The sequence below is a fragment of the Durio zibethinus genome, chromosome 22 (assembly GCF_047325235.1).
Source record: "Durio zibethinus cultivar Kanyao isolate XHJ-2024 chromosome 22, ASM4732523v1, whole genome shotgun sequence".
Classification (NCBI taxonomy): Eukaryota; Viridiplantae; Streptophyta; class Magnoliopsida; order Malvales; family Malvaceae; genus Durio; species Durio zibethinus.
The window spans coordinates 20,024,034-20,042,563 of NC_143183.1; the positions used below are offsets into that span (position 1 = coordinate 20,024,034).

At 33.0% G+C, this 18,530-nt stretch overlaps 2 protein-coding genes across 3 annotated transcripts; both read left to right on the plus strand.

Moving 5' to 3' along the window:
- The first annotated feature begins 663 nt into the window (after nucleotides 1–663).
- Nucleotides 664–2,652, plus strand: LOC111307439 (tRNA/rRNA methyltransferase (SpoU) family protein). The gene is made up of 4 exons (XM_022905457.2): nucleotides 664–925; nucleotides 1,039–1,140; nucleotides 1,229–1,355; nucleotides 2,083–2,652. The coding sequence occupies exons 1-4, from the start codon at nucleotides 719–721 to the stop codon at nucleotides 2,301–2,303; spliced, it is 657 nt and encodes a 218-aa protein (XP_022761192.1). The 5' UTR covers nucleotides 664–718; the 3' UTR covers nucleotides 2,304–2,652.
- A 297-nt stretch (nucleotides 2,653–2,949) lies between these two features.
- Nucleotides 2,950–5,707, plus strand: LOC111307158 (uncharacterized). 2 transcript variants are annotated; one of them, XM_089751793.1, is made up of 4 exons: nucleotides 2,950–4,533; nucleotides 4,616–4,823; nucleotides 5,037–5,184; nucleotides 5,275–5,707. In XM_089751793.1, the coding sequence occupies exons 1-4, from the start codon at nucleotides 3,605–3,607 to the stop codon at nucleotides 5,535–5,537; spliced, it is 1,548 nt and encodes a 515-aa protein (XP_089607919.1). In that variant the 5' UTR covers nucleotides 2,950–3,604; the 3' UTR covers nucleotides 5,538–5,707. The 2 variants fall into 2 exon arrangements, with proteins under 2 accessions (XP_089607919.1, XP_022760911.2); XM_022905176.2 differs by having other exon boundaries at nucleotides 5,055–5,184; nucleotides 5,275–5,705.
- Nucleotides 5,708–18,530: the final 12,823 nt, after the last annotated feature.

The following is an 18,530-nucleotide window of genomic DNA, read 5'->3' on the forward strand; positions in this document are numbered from 1 at the left end:
TTTTTTTTTTTTTAATTAAAACAATTATGATTAAAAAATTATTACTTGATTGCATCAATGATTGAATATTTACAATTGACATTCATTAAAACATACAAGAAAATAAATATTTTTTAGAAAATAGAAGATTAAAATGAAGGAGTGGTGTTAAATGCGTCCTAGTCTTTTTCTCTTTGCACCTTTAATTTTTTTCAAAAATTTTTTAGTAAAATTATTTAATTATCCTTTCTCTCTCACATAAATTTTTGAAAATGAATTTTTAAAAAATTATAAATCTTTTCAAAAATAAATTTTTAAAAAATCATAAACTTTGTTGAAAATTCATTTATAAGAGATACAATTGTGCAAATTTAAAAAACATTTTAAATAAAATTTTCATTATTCTATTTCGTAAAAATAGATTTTTGAAAAATCATATGATTTTTTTAAAATTTATTTTCGAAAAGGTTTATAAAGTTTTAAAATTTTATTTTGGAAAAATATATAATTTTTTGAAAAATTATAAATTTTTAAAAATTTGTAAAAAAAATAATTAAATAATTTTATTTATAAAAAATTTTGAAATTTTAACCTTCTCAAAACAAAATTATAGTAAAGGAAAGTGGGCCTTGGGCCCAAAAACTTAGAGGAAGAATTTACTTTAAAAAAAAAAACCCTAGAAAAACCCTATGGCCGTACCAAGCATTTTCTTTTAGCAGATCAAAAGAGAAGGAAGAAAATGGCGATAGAGAGCTACGTGGTTGTCCACAACATAGCGAAGAGGCACAACGTCGGAACGCTAGCAAGAAGCGCAACCGCCTTCGGAGTCAGCGAACTAATCCTAGTTGGCCGCCGTGACTTCAACGCCTTTGGCAGCCACGGCTCCACCTCCCACCTCCGTTTCCGCCACTTCCATTCCCTCACCGACGCCCGCCTTTTCCTCAAAGTAAACATCCTTTTCCTCTCCCTAACAAACCCATGTCTCAAAGTCCCTTCTTTTTTAACCTTTTATTTGGATTCCATTTTTTTGTTAATTGTTGACTGTATTTTTCTTTTAAGGAGAAAGATTGTGATATTTGTGGGATTGAGATCACAGAAAATGCCGTTTCAGTGACTGATCATCCTTTCAAGAAAAGCACTGCTTTTCTTCTTGGTAATGAGGTAAAAACCTTTTGCTAAATTTAGCTTAATTTTCTAATATTTGGGCTTTTTTTATTCAACAGCTTCTGTTTTTTTTAATGTTTTACAGGGAACAGGGCTTTCTGCTAAGGAATGTGAGATATGTGATTTCTTTGTTTACATTCCTCAGTATGGAGGTGGCACTGCCTCTTTGAATGTCACTGTTGCTGCTTCTATTGTTTTGCATCATTTTGGAGGTATTGCCAATCTCTGTCTTACTTTATAAATGCCTGTAACTGTTAGCTTGCCGATTTTAATGACCTTTTCTAGGTGTATTAAGTATAACAATAACAGAATCCTGGTGGTTGAATTGCTTCATTTCATGACTTTTTTTGTGGTTGTTAATTTTCCGTTGGAGTAGATAGTTTCTTAGAATTGAAGTTTTACCTCTTGGAATCCACTTGATAATGGAGAAAAGTGAAAATTTTCCATAGTTTCTTGTGAGGTAGAAAAGGATTGCTATGCTTGCCTTAAATTTTAGAGAAAAACCAGTCAAGATCATTAACCATTAAAATCCTAAAGTTTTTATAAGTATTTGTTTATTATTTCCCATTGGATTTGTTATCTGGTTACTGGAATAAGTTGATGGGTGTATATTCATATGCACATTGTATATGTCTAGGCTATTGAACTTGGTTCTTTTATTGTAATCAATTGGTCATCAGCGCCCTTTATGTGTGGATTTGTAGCTCCTATCATCCATCATGCTAAGTGAAACTTTAACTAGAGTTTACCCCTCCATAGTGTTTCTTGACTTGTGTCTATATTTTGTTGCTTATGTGCAACTTCTGGTCCTTACTGTATGTTGTTTAAGCTGGTGAACATGTTTAATTTGACTTGAAGTGGATACTAGAATTTATGTTATTTCTCTCAAGTTCCTTATGCAACCTGTCTGTCAATTTTCTTGTACATTGCCTCATGCAGTTTGGGCTGGTTTTCCTGAGAGAATTCGTGATGGAAACAAGTTTGTTGTGGCTGAGAGACCTTTAAAACAGGTGAGCCGAAAATACTGCACGGAAACAGATGATTGTATAATTGAGGAGAGAAGGTCAAGAAGGGAAAGTGCTTCCAATGGATTCTTCGACGACAGAAACAATGGTGTAGCTTCCGCTAACTTATTGGATTCACTGTTTCCTGATGAGTGATTGAGAGAATAAGAGATTGAATTTTTCTGTGGATGATACAAATTTTGCCACTGAATGTTGATATTAATATGGTTCAATGATCCACCTTATTGACAACTGTTGAAACATGTGGCAAACAGCTTCTACCTAACCATGGACTGAAGAAAACCCGATTATTATAGGAAACTGCCGTCTGGGAATCCATTGATGGAAAGCTTGCGAGGGACTGCTTTCAGAACCAGTGTGCCGCAAGCAAATGACTGAGGACAATAATTGAATTTTGTCTGATTAGCATCTTCTGTAATTGTAATGTTCATGTCAAGGATCACGTTATTGTTTTGTATTTTATAATAATTACCTTTCTCTCTCTCCTTATGGGGTGTTGTGTTTGACATAAAATGTCAACAAGCTTCCCCAAAGGATGCAACAAGCTTCCACTAAAACCTATGGGGAATGTTCATTTTCAGTGGACATAATACAATTTAAACCAGGCATGACCATGTGTAACACATGCAACTTGATGGACTCATTGTGCGGGCCTTTGTTCTGATATTGACGACTGTTATTTGCTTTTAAGCATCCATTCCTTGTCATAGGTCAAAGTTAGATGAATCCAGAGGGTCGTCTACTCTAATGCTTGCTCTTTCTTAGATCTAGAATCTTAATAGTCTTGGTAAACCTCATTAGTTTTTTGGTCAAATCTTTGAGTAAAAATTTAGATTACAGCTGTAGCTCGATCCATTGACATTTTGATCACTGGCATAATAATAGTTGTTTTGTTTTGTACTTATACTGAATCCAAAAATTTTAAATATAATATGATATGAAAATATATAAAAATATATATAAATAACACGATTTAAAATTTTAATAAAAACTGAAAATGAGTTTAACATGTGAATGTAATAATTTTTGTATTTTATATGTCTTAAATATGAAATAAATAAATGAGTATACAAAATTTTGGATGTTATTTATACTTTCCAATTTCCTGTATAGAGTAGGTCTATTGAAAAAAAAATAGAAGCAAGAACCTTGGTTTCATTGGTAGTAGTTAGTGTAGCTTTGGCGTGTTGTTAAAGGAGCTCAACAATCTTAGCACCATTGTCAACTCCCGCCACGCTACTTGGGGAGCAGTTGGGGATCATTTGTCTTTTTAACTACTTTTAAGTCATTGTAATTTGCAACCACATTTCCAATTTTCTCCTATAACCCTGTCTTGCCCGCTAGATCTGTCTGTCAATTAGAGCTTCCTTGACTCTCTAGATGAAACTACAACAGTTTCTTGCGAATTGATAGGCGATCGAGGGCTAAAACTTCCAATGCAGACCAGAAAGATCCAAGAGTTGTTTTGCAGTAATCAAGCATCTTACATGTTGAGTATTGTTAGAAGAAAACTCTGGCAGCTTTGCTCGAGAATAAGGTGGCTGATAAGGAAGCGACCAAGGCCGAAAGTTATCATCAGGAGGTTGGGGAGGTTGAACTCTAAAGGTCAACGAAAAGGAGATGTTGGCACCAAGAATTCCAACATTCATTTATATGGAAACTTGGGTTTTTCTAATCCTAAAAGGCCAATAAGAATTGCTACATTTAATGTCGCCATGTTCTCTCTTGCACCTGCCATTTCAGAAGCTGAGGAAGCAGGTCTATTTAGTTATGGGGAGGAGGATTTTATGGGATTGAAAAGTCCACTCGAGTTCAACCTTCACACAAAGTCTCCAAATTGTTATCCAAAGAGTATACTAAAGCAATCTCCCTTGCATAATTCCCATAGTAGTCCTGAAGGTCTCTCTAAGCAAAAGAAGCTCTCGAGATCGAAACTCAAGGTTTCAATCAACCTTCCTGACAATGAGATTTCATTGGCACAGAGTAAACTGCTTGGCTTTGTCGAAGACGTAAAAGGGGGCTCATCAGACATGACCAACAGCCGAATCAATAAGGGCAATGGTATTATGAGGTCCCCTGTTTGTTTGCCTTCAAGTATGATTAACTTCTGGAATGAAGGGAGCTTGAAAAGTGGTAGAAGCATTGCACAAGTGCTTAGAGAGGTGGATGCTGATATCTTGGCTCTGCAAGATGTGAAGGCACAGGAAGAAAAAGGCATGAAGCCTTTATCCGAATTAGCTGCAGCCCTCGGGATGAAGTATGTTTTTGCTGAAAGTTGGGCTCCAGAGTATGGAAACGCTATCCTGTCGAAATGGCCAATCAAGAGATGGACAGTACAAAAGATAGCCGATGATGACGATTTCAGGTGAGCATTTCTAGATTTCTGAAGAACAATCAACTTTTGGAAAGCCATGATTCGTACTAACTTAATGTTAGACTGTTATCAGGAATGTGCTTGAGGCCACAATTGATGTACCATGGGCAGAAGAACTGAACTTCTATTGCACCCAACTTGACCATTTAGATGAGAATTGGAGAATGAAGCAAATAAAAGCAATAACTGAATCAAACTACTCTCCCCACTTATTACTAGGTGGTTTGAACTCCCTGAATGGACCAGATTACTCATCAGAAAGATGGACCGACATAGTCAAGGTCATATTTCTTATAGTTTCAAACACTCTAGAGCTGTATAAAAGACTAAATTTTTTTTATACATAAAAAACCGCAGCATGAGATATCAGAAAAGATTGTAGATGTTGAAATTTGAACTTCAGATTATTGAATGTCACCTCTTAAGAGTAGTTGCATGAATCGAGTTAAGCTCAGGTTCATAAAAGACTAAATTTTCATTTTAACTCTTCTAAGGCAATACCAATATTGCAGTACTATGAGGACATAGGCAAGCCTAGACCAAGAACTGAAGTAATGAAGTTGCTCAGGGGAAAAGAATACACAGATGCAAAAGACTTCGCCGGGGAATGTGAACCAGTAGTCATCATAGCCAAAGGCCAAAGTACATGACACATCTCATTATACACTTTGCCCCTTTTTTTTTCCTTTTTAGATGTTCTAATTCTGATAAATATGAGTTCTGATAATGCAGATGTTCAAGGGACATGCAAGTATGGAACACGAGTCGATTACATTTTAGCATCATCAAACTCTTCATACAACTTTGTTCCTGGATCATACTCTGTCATTTCATCGAAAGGTACATCAGATCACCATATTGTTAAGGTTGATATTGTGAAAGGAAGTGAAAAATCTCAGCAAAATGTCATCAAAAGACACAGAAAATCTACCCCAAAGATTATACGAGTCACAAACTCAAGCTGCTCTGGAGGCATATGGAAAATAAATGCATGAAATTTTTTTCCCTTCTAATTTATTGTTAATATTGGGTATTGAACAAATAAAAGCATGTATATCAATATCTGTTTCTGATTTTGACACATAATTTCACAGAAATCAACGTAAGATATATAGATTGAGCTTGTATGTTACAATGAAATTTCACTCATTCTCTTTCTATGGGTAGTTATTGGGATTTCTTCTTTTTTTTTTTTTTTTGGTGCTAAAACTGTAAAATTTGAGTATCAAATTTGCTAGCAGTTTGCTAGGTCATTGGTTGGTAAACCACCATAAGCCAAAAGGCAGGAGTTAAACATGCAGAATATGAAAGCACAGTTTTCAAAAGGCTTAAATAGAATGATAGCTTAATTTAATTAATTTATACAATCAAAAAGTGATATATAATAAATTTGTTATTCAAATTTCAATATATATAATTCCTTACTCTATCTCCCGACTGCACTTTCTTTTGTTAAAAAAAAAAAAAATTCTTAAGCAAACCTCACGAGTCATTTTCTTTAAAAAAAATAATAATAACAAGCAACAAATCAATTAATTAAAATACTAAAGATATAAAATATTTCCGTAACTATTATGACTAATACTTTATCAGAACATGATAAATTTTAATTTCAAGTTTGCTTATTGAAAATGAAAGATCATTTTCTCAGAGAAAACTGGGTAATTAAAATAATGAAATTATGAAAAGCATGCCAGCTTTCTAAGCCATTGAAAATTTCAGCTGCAAGCTGCTAATCTAACAAGTTTGTTGACTATTAAAAAAATTTCTGCCATAAAAGCATGATGCTGAGTTTGCCGTTCTTGTAGTGTAAACCTTTTACATGGGCATGGTAGCCGGCTAGGCCCACGGGCTCCTTTCAATTTGAATTGAACTTTGAATATAATTTGATTTCAACTTAACTAGAAATGAAATATTATTTTAATTTAATTGTAATCTCAAAATATATTTAAAATATCAAAAGACAAAGTTTTAGAAGTGTCAATTGAGTTCAATTCGGCTCATAAACACCTATACCGTAATGTTGGGTAATCATATGTGTCATAACGATTTTATATCCGTCCGACGAATTTAAAAATAAAATAAAAAAATAACGAAATCGTCACCAATTTTTTTTTAGTTAGGTGTGATTGACCACCTATTAAAACATACCATTTTAATAAAATCTTTAAATTAATTAAAATTATTAAAAAAATTATTTTAAGGTCTGCACAACAGTCTGGGTTCGGAGTCGGTTACGTATGAGGAAGGATTCGCACCTTCACAGCGCTCGTTTAAAACGGTACCAAATAACTACGTGTTATCTTTTGATTTTGATAAAAAACAGTCCTATTTTCGGTATTTGAAAAATAATTTTCTTTGATTTTTTTTGTTTATTATTTTTTGTCTTTTATATTCAAATATTATTTAAGAAAAATAAATTAGAACATTTTTATTGAAATTATTCTTAAAATATTTCAGTACGTTAGTAACATTAGAAGAACTATTTCTCATCTAAAGATTTTTTTAGGCATCACTTCTCGGAATACCTTAGAATCTCATCTTTGGAGGTCCAAATTTACTTTTCGTAAAAAATTATGTCATATATGCAATGCAAATAATAACATGTTGATGCACACATTTTATTCTCTTTTTTCAAAAATTTTATTAATTGATTTATTAAATTTTTTATTTTTAATTTTGGAGAAATTTTTTTTATTGTATTGAAGTTTTTTATAAATATTCCAATACACTGGTAATATTTTAAAAAAAACTTCTCACCTAGGAATTTCGTAAAGTATCTCTACTCGGAATACTTTTGTAATCCCGTCATTAGATAAAATTTCATTTTTTCTTATTTATATTATTATTTTAATAAATTAATTAATTTTATTTTTTATCAAAAAAAAGAAAATTTTATTGTATTGAAAATTTTTTTTATAAATACTCTAATATACGGGTAGTATTTTAAAAAAAATCTTCTCACCTAGAGATTTCGTAGGCATCACTACTCGAAATACCTTTAAATCTCATCATTTGATAAAATTTCCTTTTCTTACATTTTTTATTACTTTTTTATTAATTAATTTTTATCAGTTGTTGTATATTTTTTTTTTATTCTAGTTCATTAAAATTTCGCTAAGTTTATGTTTAGTAATTATTTTAAATTAATTAAATTAAAACTATTTTATATTTTCTATCATTTATTTTATTTATATGAAAAGTTTATAAAAAAATTAAATAAAAATAACAAAACATCATAAATTAAATAATAGATATATATAAAAATTTTGAGCAAAAAAAATAAAAGAAATAAAAAGTTATGATGAAAAACCTAAAATGCCCTTGGTCAACACGGTTAAAATTCAAAGGCTGCTTAAACGGCTCAGTCAACCAGCTTGGACCTATAGTCAACGGCTTAATCGGCTTGGCTTTGGGTATATGGCTCAGCTTGGTGGCTTGGCTACCATTTAATCAAAACGACGTCATTTTGATTTCACTATAAACCCCAAAACATCACATCTCCTTCATTTTTCCTTTCTTCTCCTTTTCTCTTCTTTTTTTCTCTCTCTTCCAAAATTCTTCTTCTTTCTCCTTTCCAGTTTTTGGCGATCCAGTTACCGCCAGATGCCATCGTCGGTCACCAGTGCCATCGTTGGTAATCGTCGTCGGTTACTAGTAAGTGTGTCAAAAATTTTTCAAAAAATACCTAAAAAATTATTTTCGACCTCGTGAACTCAAATCCAACCTTTTTTTTGTGAGAAACGGCTTCGAACGATGTAGATCGAAGCCCAAAGTTTTGGTTAAAAAAAAAAAATTATGTTTTTGGCGCTGAGATTGTTTTTTTTTTTTTTTTTGGATTATGTTTTTCTGTTTTAGTGTTGGGCTGTTTGCATTTTTAGCTTCTGTGTTTGAGAGGTTTTTTTTTTTATGAAATGAGCTAGGGTTTTTTTTTTTAATGGATCCTCCTTTGAAAAGGAAGGAAGCTAAGGTCTTTATAAAACCGGACGTATGTTCGGGAAGGTAGTCTAGGAGTCTATAGGTGTGGCTGTAAGTGTCTGTAGAGCGTGATTGTTGGGGTGACGAAAGTCATAAGCGTGGCTGGTTTGATGGGACTGGTCTGGTGGCTAAATGGGGCTATTGGGGCCGACGACGCCACCATTTTCTAGCTCTCTTTTTTTTTGTCTTTCTCTTTTTCTTCTTTTTTTAATTATTATTATTAATATTATTATTAAAATTATTATTAATATTAAACTGAAAATGAAGATAGTAGACCCAGACAAAATCAGTGTCTACAGCTGCCCTTCTTTACCTATTTTTTAGAATCAGGAATAAGGCAAAGACAAACACAATGATTTTGTCTAGAAATAATATCGTGGACTTCTTAAAAGTTTTTCTTTCTTTTTTTTTGTTATTTTTATTTTTTATTATTTTTTTATTTTTGAAAAGCTCTTCTCAATAGAGGCTCAACAATTTTAAAATTCTCATCTTGAAAGAGCTCCTCTCAACAGATGTTTAATAACTTTAAAATTCTCATCTTGGAAAAGCTCCTCTCAACAGAGGCTCAACAACTTTAAAATTCTCTTGAAAAAGCTCCTCTCAGTAGAGGCTCAACAACTTTAAAAAATTTTCATCTATTTTCAAATTTGAGTTCTTATCTTTGAACAAGTAAATTTCTCTCTTTTAAATTCTTTTGTTTGATCATTGTCTTTACCAAAATCTTGTTTTTCATTAAGAAATGGAAAATTTCTATCTTTGTTACAACTTATCATGGATGCATGTACTGAGTGTTCTAAATGCAATGCATGTAATGCAATCAAAATTATTCATTGTAGTAAAAAGGTTTTCGAAACTCTCATTTTTGGCTTCTTTTATCAGAATTCTTATATGACCAATCTGTTCTTAACATCCGACCACAATATTTTTCTTCTTCAAAAGTCTGCAACATCAATGTCTTGTCATGTTTTTTTCATCCTTTTTCATTTGCCTTTGTCAACTTTAAAAGTAATGCTGAGATCTTTCATGTTTTTTTTTCTTTTCATCATTTTAAGTTCAAGACAAATAAAATGCAATCACACATTTCTCTTATTCACTTGTACAATGAACAAAAATATCAAATAAGGATAAAGAAAATGATAGGTGTATTTCATTAAGCTGATAACAAGTGCATGGCAAAGTGTTTGAGTTGAAACAAAGGTGCCCAAATAATGATCAAAAGATAATCATGAACAAAATATTCCCAGATTTTTTTTTAAAACTAAATCAGATGACTTCTTTAATTCTTCAAAGTTCATCAAACTATACTTGCCCCTGTGTTATGAGATCTTCTTCTGATGATGCTTTTGCTTCACATTCAAGCCGTCTTTTCAGGTTTTCAACTTAAATAAGTCATCATTTTTTCTCTTTTTTTTTTTTTAAAGCAAAATATTTCTTCACAACATCTGAATTTATTGGGGTAGGCAAATCACATCTGTCTATTTTTGTCAAAATCAATGCCTCACCAGAAAGGCCTTTTTCACCATATACGGGCCTTCCCAATTTGGTGTCCATTTTCTTCGATTATCATGTTGATTTGGAAGGATTCTTTTTAGCACTAAGTCTCATTCCTTAAAGCAACGAGGATGAATTTTCTTGTCATGTGCTCTCATCATCCTCTTTTGATATAATTGACCATGATAAAGTGCTGACAGTCTTTTTTCTTCAATGAGGTTTAACTGCTCGTAGCGATTTCGAACCCATTTTGCTTCCTCTAACTTTACCTTCATCAGGACTCTCAGTGAGGGAATTTTCACTTCGACCAGTAGCACAACTTTCATTCCATATACCAAAGAGAACGGGGTGGCCCTAGTAGATGTTCAGACCGATGTTCTATAAGCATGTAAAGTAAAAGGTAACTTCTCATGTCAATCTTTGTAAGTATCAGTCATTTTCTTCATAATTCTTTTGATATTCTTATTCGCAGCCTCCACTGTCCTATTCATTTTCGGACGATACGGTGTTGAATTACAATGACAGATCTTGAACTAAGTGCATACTTTATTCATCATTTTGTTGTTCAAGTTTTTTGTATTATCAGAAATAATTATCTTTGAAAGCTCATATCTGCATATTATCTCTTTTTTTATGAACTTACATACCACAGATCGGATCACGCTAGCATATGATACAGCTTTTACCTATTTGATAAAGTAATCAATCATCACAAAAATAAATCTATGCCCATTCGAAGCTTTTGGAGTGATAGGACCAATGACATCCATGCCCCACATAGAGAATGGCCACGGAGGAGCCAGAACATGTAATGTTGATGGTGAAGCATGAATTTTGTCAGCATAAATCTGACATTTATGACATCTCCTAGCATAATCAATACAATCGCCTTCTATTGTCAACCAATAATAGTCAGCCCTCATAATTTGTCTAACCATCATATGACCATTTACATGTGCCCCACAAATTTCATCATGCATTTCTTCAATAATCTTCTTTGCTTCAGCTATATTTACACATCTTAAGAGCACTTGATCTCAATCTCTTTTGTAAAAGATATCTCCATCAATGAAGAAACTTATAGCCAATCTTTTGATAGTCCTTTTATCATTTTCTGTTGCATGTTCTGGGTATTGCTGGCTTTTAATGTATTGCATGATATCATAATACCATGGCCTCCCATCAACTTCTTTTTCGACACCTGAGCAATGTGCTGGTACATTTTTCACATCCAACTTGATGGGTTGGATTTCAATATTTGCATCTATTTTAATCATTATAGCTAGAGTAGCCAGTGCATCAGCAATTTGGTTTTTCTCTTTGGGTAGATGTTCAAACTGAACTTTTTTAAATTGCTTGATCAACTCAGAGATGTATTTATGGTATCGGATCAACTTAGAGTCTCTTGTCTCCCATTCACCTCGCAATTGATAAATAACTAAAGCTGAATCTCCAAACACATCTAACACTTTGATCTTCTTTTCAATTGCTGCTTGTAGACCCATAACACAGGCTTCATATTCAGCCATATTGTTTGTGCAATTAAAATTTAACCTAGCTGTGATGGGTAATAATGCCCATTAGGAGATATCAAAATTACCCCAATACCATGACCCAAAACATTAGCAGCTCCATCAAAATACATCATCCATGATTTTTCAACAGGTTCATTTTCTTCGATGGTCATCACATCCTCATCAGGAAAATCTAATTTCATTTACTCATAATCTTCGACTGCACGATTAGCAAGGAATTTAGTTATTGCACTCCATTTAATAACCTTTTGAGTCATATAAATGATATCATATTCTGAAAGCATAACTTGCTATCGTGCTATTCTTCCTGTCAATGAAGGCTTTTCGAATATATACTTAATAAGATCCAGCTTTGCTATGAGCTAAGTAGTGTGATAAAGCATGTATTGTCTAAGCCTTTAAGCTGTCCAGATTAATGCACAACATATCTTCTCTAATGGTGAATATTTGGACTCATAATCAGTGAATTTTTTACTTAAGTAGTAAATTGCTCGTTCTTTCTTATCAGTTTCATCTCATTGTCCCAACACACATCTCATTGAATTTTCATGCACTGTCAAGTACAAAATCAAAGGTTTTCCTGGCATTGGTGGCACCAACACAAGTAGATTTGACAAGTATTCTTTGATCTTATCAAAAGCTTCTTGGCATTCATCATTCTATTCTCCAGGATCATGTTTTCTGATAAGCTTGAAAATAGGATCACACTTATAAGTGAGTTGAGAGATGAAGTGAGCAATATAGTTTAATCTCCCTAAGAAACCTCGCACTTCTTTTGAGGTATGAAAATGAGATAAGTTTTGGATAGCTTGTATCTTCTCTGGATCAATTTCGATTCTTTTTTCACTGACTACAAAGCCCAATAATTTTCTTGATTTGACTCTAAATGTACATTTGGTAGGATTTAACTTCAACTGAAATCTTTTCAACCTGTCAAATAATTTTTTAAGATTGCCTACATGATTTTTTCTTTCACGAGATTTTACGATCATATCATCCATATACACTTCTATCTCTTTATGCATCATGTCATGAAAGAGAGTCATAATTACTCTTTGATAAGTAGCACCAGCATTTTTTAATCTAAAAAGCATAACTTTGTAATAGAATATCCCTCACATGGTCACAAATATGGTTTTTTTCATATCATCTTGAGCCATCTTGATCTAATTATAGCCTGAAAAATCATCCATAAAGGAAAATATGGAATGCCTAACAGTATTATCTACTAGAATATCGATATGAGGTAGAGAAAAGTTATCTTTGGGACTTGCCCTATTTAGGTCTCAATAATCGACACACATTCTCACTTTTTCATCATTCTTGAGAACTGGTACTATGTTGGCTACCCATTCAAGATATTTTACCACCTTTAAAAATTTAGCATCAAATTGTTTCTTCACTTTCTCTTTAATTTTTAGCAGCATCTCTAGTTTTATGCGCCTTAGCTTTTGCTGTACTGGTTTAAATTTTGGTTTCAAAGGTAATTTATGTTCTATAATTCAGTACTGAGTCCTGGCATATCCTGGTAAGATCATGCAAATACATTCACATATTTTCAGAATAACTCTTCTAGCTTCTGTCTTTCAGCTGGTAAAAAGGGATGTATCAACTTTTACCTCTCTTTTATTTTCACTATCTCTTAAATTTATTGATTCGATAATTTCTTGATGGGATTCAATTACCTTATCTTCATGTTCCATTAATTTTAACAAATCAGGAGGCAGTGTATAATTATCTGAATCTTTCTCATTATCAAGTTCATCAACATGAATTAAGTTTTCAAAATCAAATCCAAGATTATTGTCATGATTATCTTCATGTTCATTATTTGAGACCCTGCAAAAGGGTAAGATGAAGAGAATATTGGCACACAAAAATGGAATGGCAAGAAAATGATGGAAAAAGCAAATGGAAAGTAAAATAAAGATGAAAACAATAGAAGAAATACGGATGTATCTTCTAAGTCTTTTATTAAAATGACAAACATAAAGATACCACAAAAGATCACCCAATGCTTATAAAAGCAATTAGAGATTTAAAGTTTAACATTACTTTTTAGAAGTTTTAAAGACAACAGACAGCTCTACTACTATCCAGTTATTTAGCTCGAAATTTGTAGGACAAGGGTGTATGAACAACTCTTCATCTCGACTTTTCTTTTTTTTATCATCCACCATTTGAATGGTTAGCTCAGAAAACTTTTCCATAAATCTTGCATTTAGGGCTGTAGGTAGATCTGGGTAAATATATCCTCTCGAACGAAAAAAATCATAGAGGTATGGAATGACCATAGGCTCTGACTTTGGCTTATATCCCCACGATTAGCCATCCTCTTTTTTTTTTCATTTACCATTCTTACTTTATCCTCTCTTGTTGGCTTATACCCTAAGCCAAATCTGTCTTTCTTGTCATGTATGACCAATGGCTTTGTGATTCTTTGCAGGTTCTTTCCAAGTCCAACTCCAGGTCGCCATCCCATCTTGGTAAGCTGTTTGACAATCATTTCAGTTATCGTAGACAAGTGTGATGAATATAGTTTAGATCTCTTAACCACATATGCTGCGTTAGCAATCTCGAAAGATCTATATGAGCATTCTAGGGCTTCATCTGTTACTTTTACATAAAAAGTATTTACTGGTTGGGTGACCAAAAAATCTGCTTCTCTTACTACACATATCAATTTCCCATCAACAATGAATTTGACTTTTTGATGTAATGAAGATGGAACAACACCTACCATATGGATCCATGGTCTACCCAATAAGTAACTATATGAAGGAAAAATATCCACAACTTGGAATTTCACATTGAAAGTGCACGGACCAATCTATAATGGTATTTTTATGTCTCTCAATACCTATCTTTGGGTTTCATCGAAGGCTCAAACTATCATATGACTAGGTTTCATATAAGATTCATCAACATGGAGCTTTGCTAGAGCAGTCATAGGTATAACATTGATGGATGAGCCATTATCAATCAAAACTTTAGCCATTATATGACTCTTACATTTAACAGTAATGTGAAGAGCCTTGGTATTTTCACGACCTTCGAGAGAAATCTCTTCATCACTAAAAGAGATATAGTTTGTAATTGTTAGATTGCCAATAAGCTATTTCACATATTTAATAGAAGCATTGTGAGACACATATGTCTGATTTAGTACTTTCAATAGAGCATTACGGTGTGACTTTGAGCTGAACAATAACGATAATAGCGAAATTCTAGCTAGCATATTGTTCAACTGTTCTACTATGCTATACTCACTATGTTTTATTAGCTTTAAGAATTCACAAGCTTCACTCTCAGAGACTAACTTCTGAAATTCTTTTTCTGAGGCTGTGACAAGATTATTCTGACTTTTCTCTTATTCTCTTACCTTTGCTTTTTTTTTTTTTTGGCTTTCTCTAAATCTTCTAAAGTATAACATCTCCCACTTTGAGTCATGCCTCTTACGCTCGTTATGTTTACAATATCTAGATTGGTTATGACATTATAATTATACTTCCACGGTACTGCTTTATCATTCTGATATGAAAAAAGATCAAAAACTTTAATTATCACCACTAGTCAAGAGACAAGCTTTTTTAGCTTTAATGTCAACTTTTCATCATAATAGATAATTACCGGTCTATGCACAAACTTATTCTTTGAATCAATGGTAGACACTTCAGCTTTCGTCAACTCTTTTGTCTCTTGGTAAAACTCTATTCGACCCATATCCATTAACTTTTGCACTTCTTGATGAAATTGGTAACAATTCTCTATAGAATGACCTAGAACACCTCTGTGATAATTATAGCTTTCAGTTAGGTTAATCGCTTCAGAGTAATTTTGAGGTTCTATTGACTTCAACATGTCAGCTTTGACAAAGGCTTCAAATACTTTAGCCATAGGAGTTTTGACCTCTTTTATTCTTCTTTTCACATAGCTTGTTTGCCCATCAATCAAAGCATTTATTGATGGCCTAGTATGATTCGATAGAGGGTTCTTATTAACATTTAGAGTTCTTTGTTGGTTGGTATCAAAGTTTAACACCTCTTCATTGATTAACCCTTGTACTTTATACTTCAAAGTAGTATAGTTCTTAATGGAATGACCTGGATTCTCATAATGATAATCACAATGCGAATTGGGGTCATACCATTTGAAAAACAGAGGTTTCAAAGGTTTAACAATAACGAAAGCAAGTAAATATTTCTTAACAAGTCAGGGATATAAATCTGTGTATGTCATGAGAATGAGATCGAAAGTGAGTTTTTTTTAGGTATTTTTTAGGGCTTTTGGACCACTATTAGGTCTTCATTCTGGTCTTGTAGGTACAACAAGACGGTTATAGGAATAGGTGAATGTTTGAAAAGATGACTGAAAATAGGATGGATAAGCTGGTGGTTGTAGTGATTGGTATGGTTGACATAGATGAAGGATGGATGTAACATTATTTATGAAAAGGTAATGGGTTTGGTAGACTGGTACAGAGTAGGGCGTGAAACCTTTGAACTGTTGCCCTACATAGTTTACTGCTTATGCTTCATTCTCTTTCTTTTTAGGAGCTCCACCTTTTTTTACTTCACTTATCTCTCCTGTATCGAGCTTGCCATTCTTTTTAGCACTTTCGATAATCTCACCCAATATCACTATATCTGTAAAGTTTTTGGTTGCATTGCCTATCAATCTTTCATAGTATGATGCTTTCAGAGTATTCACAAATAAAATAGTTGTCTCTTTCTCGGTGAGAGGAGGTTGAACTTGTGTAGCCACGTCTCTCCATCTTTGTGCATACTCTTTCAAGTTTCAGTTACTTTCATTTTCATACTTTGAAGAGATAGACGATCTAAAACCAGATCCGTGACATATCGATATTATGTAAGGAATGCCTTTCTAAGCTCTTACCAAGAACGAATAAAGTCCTATCTAATTGAACATACCATCTAGCTGCAGAACTCGTAAGACTATCTTAAAATATGTGCATTAACAACTTCTCATCACGAGCATGTGCTGTCATCTTTCGATAATACATGGTGATATGGGTCATCATGCATTTTGTGTCATTGTATTTTTCAAATTCAGGGACCTTGAATTTAGGCAGAATGACCATATCAAGGATTAAACAAAGCTTGGTTACATCTGTGAAACCATAAAAATTCATTCCTTCCACTGCTCTAAGCCTTTCTTCTAATAACTTCATCTTTTTCTGGGCACTATTATCTTTCACTTTTTTAGATATCTTTATCTCTAGCTTTTTTCTTTCTTTGAAATTAACCAAATCAGGAATTAGGATTGGCTCGGGTGGTTCTTCCATCATGACAAGATTAACAAAGTTTTGAAATTATCCCATAGCAGTGTGGATGTCATTCCTGGATAAGGATTGGGATATCCATCGGGAATAAGAATTTATACTCTAGTTCCTTGAGAAGGTTGAGTCGGTTGTGACTCAAACCCTGGAGGGTAAACAGGATCCACCATGTCTGACGATTACTCTTGAGAGCTGAGATTTTCTTCCACCGCTTTTTCTTTATCAAGTTTTCTGAGCATATCCATTATTGTACTAAGATTTCCTCTTAGTTCTTCTTGAGTTTTCTCGATTTTCCCAAATCAATTAGTTTATTTTTGTACCATAATTATTGTTTGAGCCCTGGTGTTGTATGAATGGCGAGTTGGTTGAGTCAAAATTTTTGAAGGGCAAGCGATTCTTGAACCTCTATTACCATAAAATTTTTAAAAAAATCAGAATGTCATGTGTCAAAATTTTTATTTTTTTGAAATTTAAAAAAAAATGGTACAAATGATGCATGAATGCAAGTGAAAAAATATTTGCTCCTGGACATATTTCAATATTAAAAATTTTCATTGATTCCATACAATTTTGATTACATGAGATTTATCATCCTAGAATTATATCCATAGAAGCTTTGACTTGCTCATAATGGTCTTTTACCTCATCTAGAAAGTTTACTAGGCGATGTCCATAATCTCCTACAGAATTGACTTCTTGTCTTAATGCTTCTACCTTTTCAACCATCTCTCATGCTTTTTTTACTATCTTACAAACTTGACTGATTATGTGCTCTATATACTGTTGCCTCCCTAAACTTTTTACTTTTCACATCATACGAGTATCTCTTTCTGAATCACATGTGAAGATCCAATCTTTTTTCCTTCTGTGCCACTCATCTATCATTACTGAAATATGGTTCTTGTGATCTTGTAATTGTAGCTCCAACCCTCAGATTATTCGATGAAGTGATTCTTTCTTATTTAATACTTCAAAGTGCTTTCTTTTCTCTTTTGCAAGCATGGCTTTCAATCTTTCCTTTTCTTTTTGGCATTCCACCAATCTTGCTGAGGTTGTAGAGTAAAACGGCTTCCAATTCTGGCATTCTTGAGAAATTCTAGTGGTCTCCTCTTACTTTTCTTGAACTTTGCCTTTTCATTGGTTTATTTCTTGTTGGAGCTCATCCACTTCATGTTACTGACTAAGGTAAGACTTAATGATTTTTTTAGTTTTGAATTAGATTTGTAATCTCTTATTTTCCTAGTGTAGATCTTTCAAATCACTATTAGCTACATCAAGTTCTTTTATGGTTTTTTCTAATCTACTCCTTTGTATCTCTGCTTCACACTTTAGTTGTCTCACCTTCTCACAAAGTCTCAAATTTTCTCTTTTCATTTCTTTTTTTTCAGTTTCTAATTTTTTATTCACAAGCTCAACTTTTGATAATTGAACTACTGTTGAAAGATTAACTGATTGGTGTGAGCTATCATCAGGAGAGAGTACTATGTCTCTAGGTCATCTTGCTTTCTAAATCTGGTAATCATGAGTGACTTTATCGATGAGAGGCCCTAATCTCATTCTTCATGTTTTCTTCCATGCTTGGATTAACTGCTTTGAGTTTTTTAGTGAATTTAATTCTCCATAAATGAACTCTACTTTGGCTAAGCCATGAGTGGCAAGAACAAATTGTTTTGCACCAAATTGCC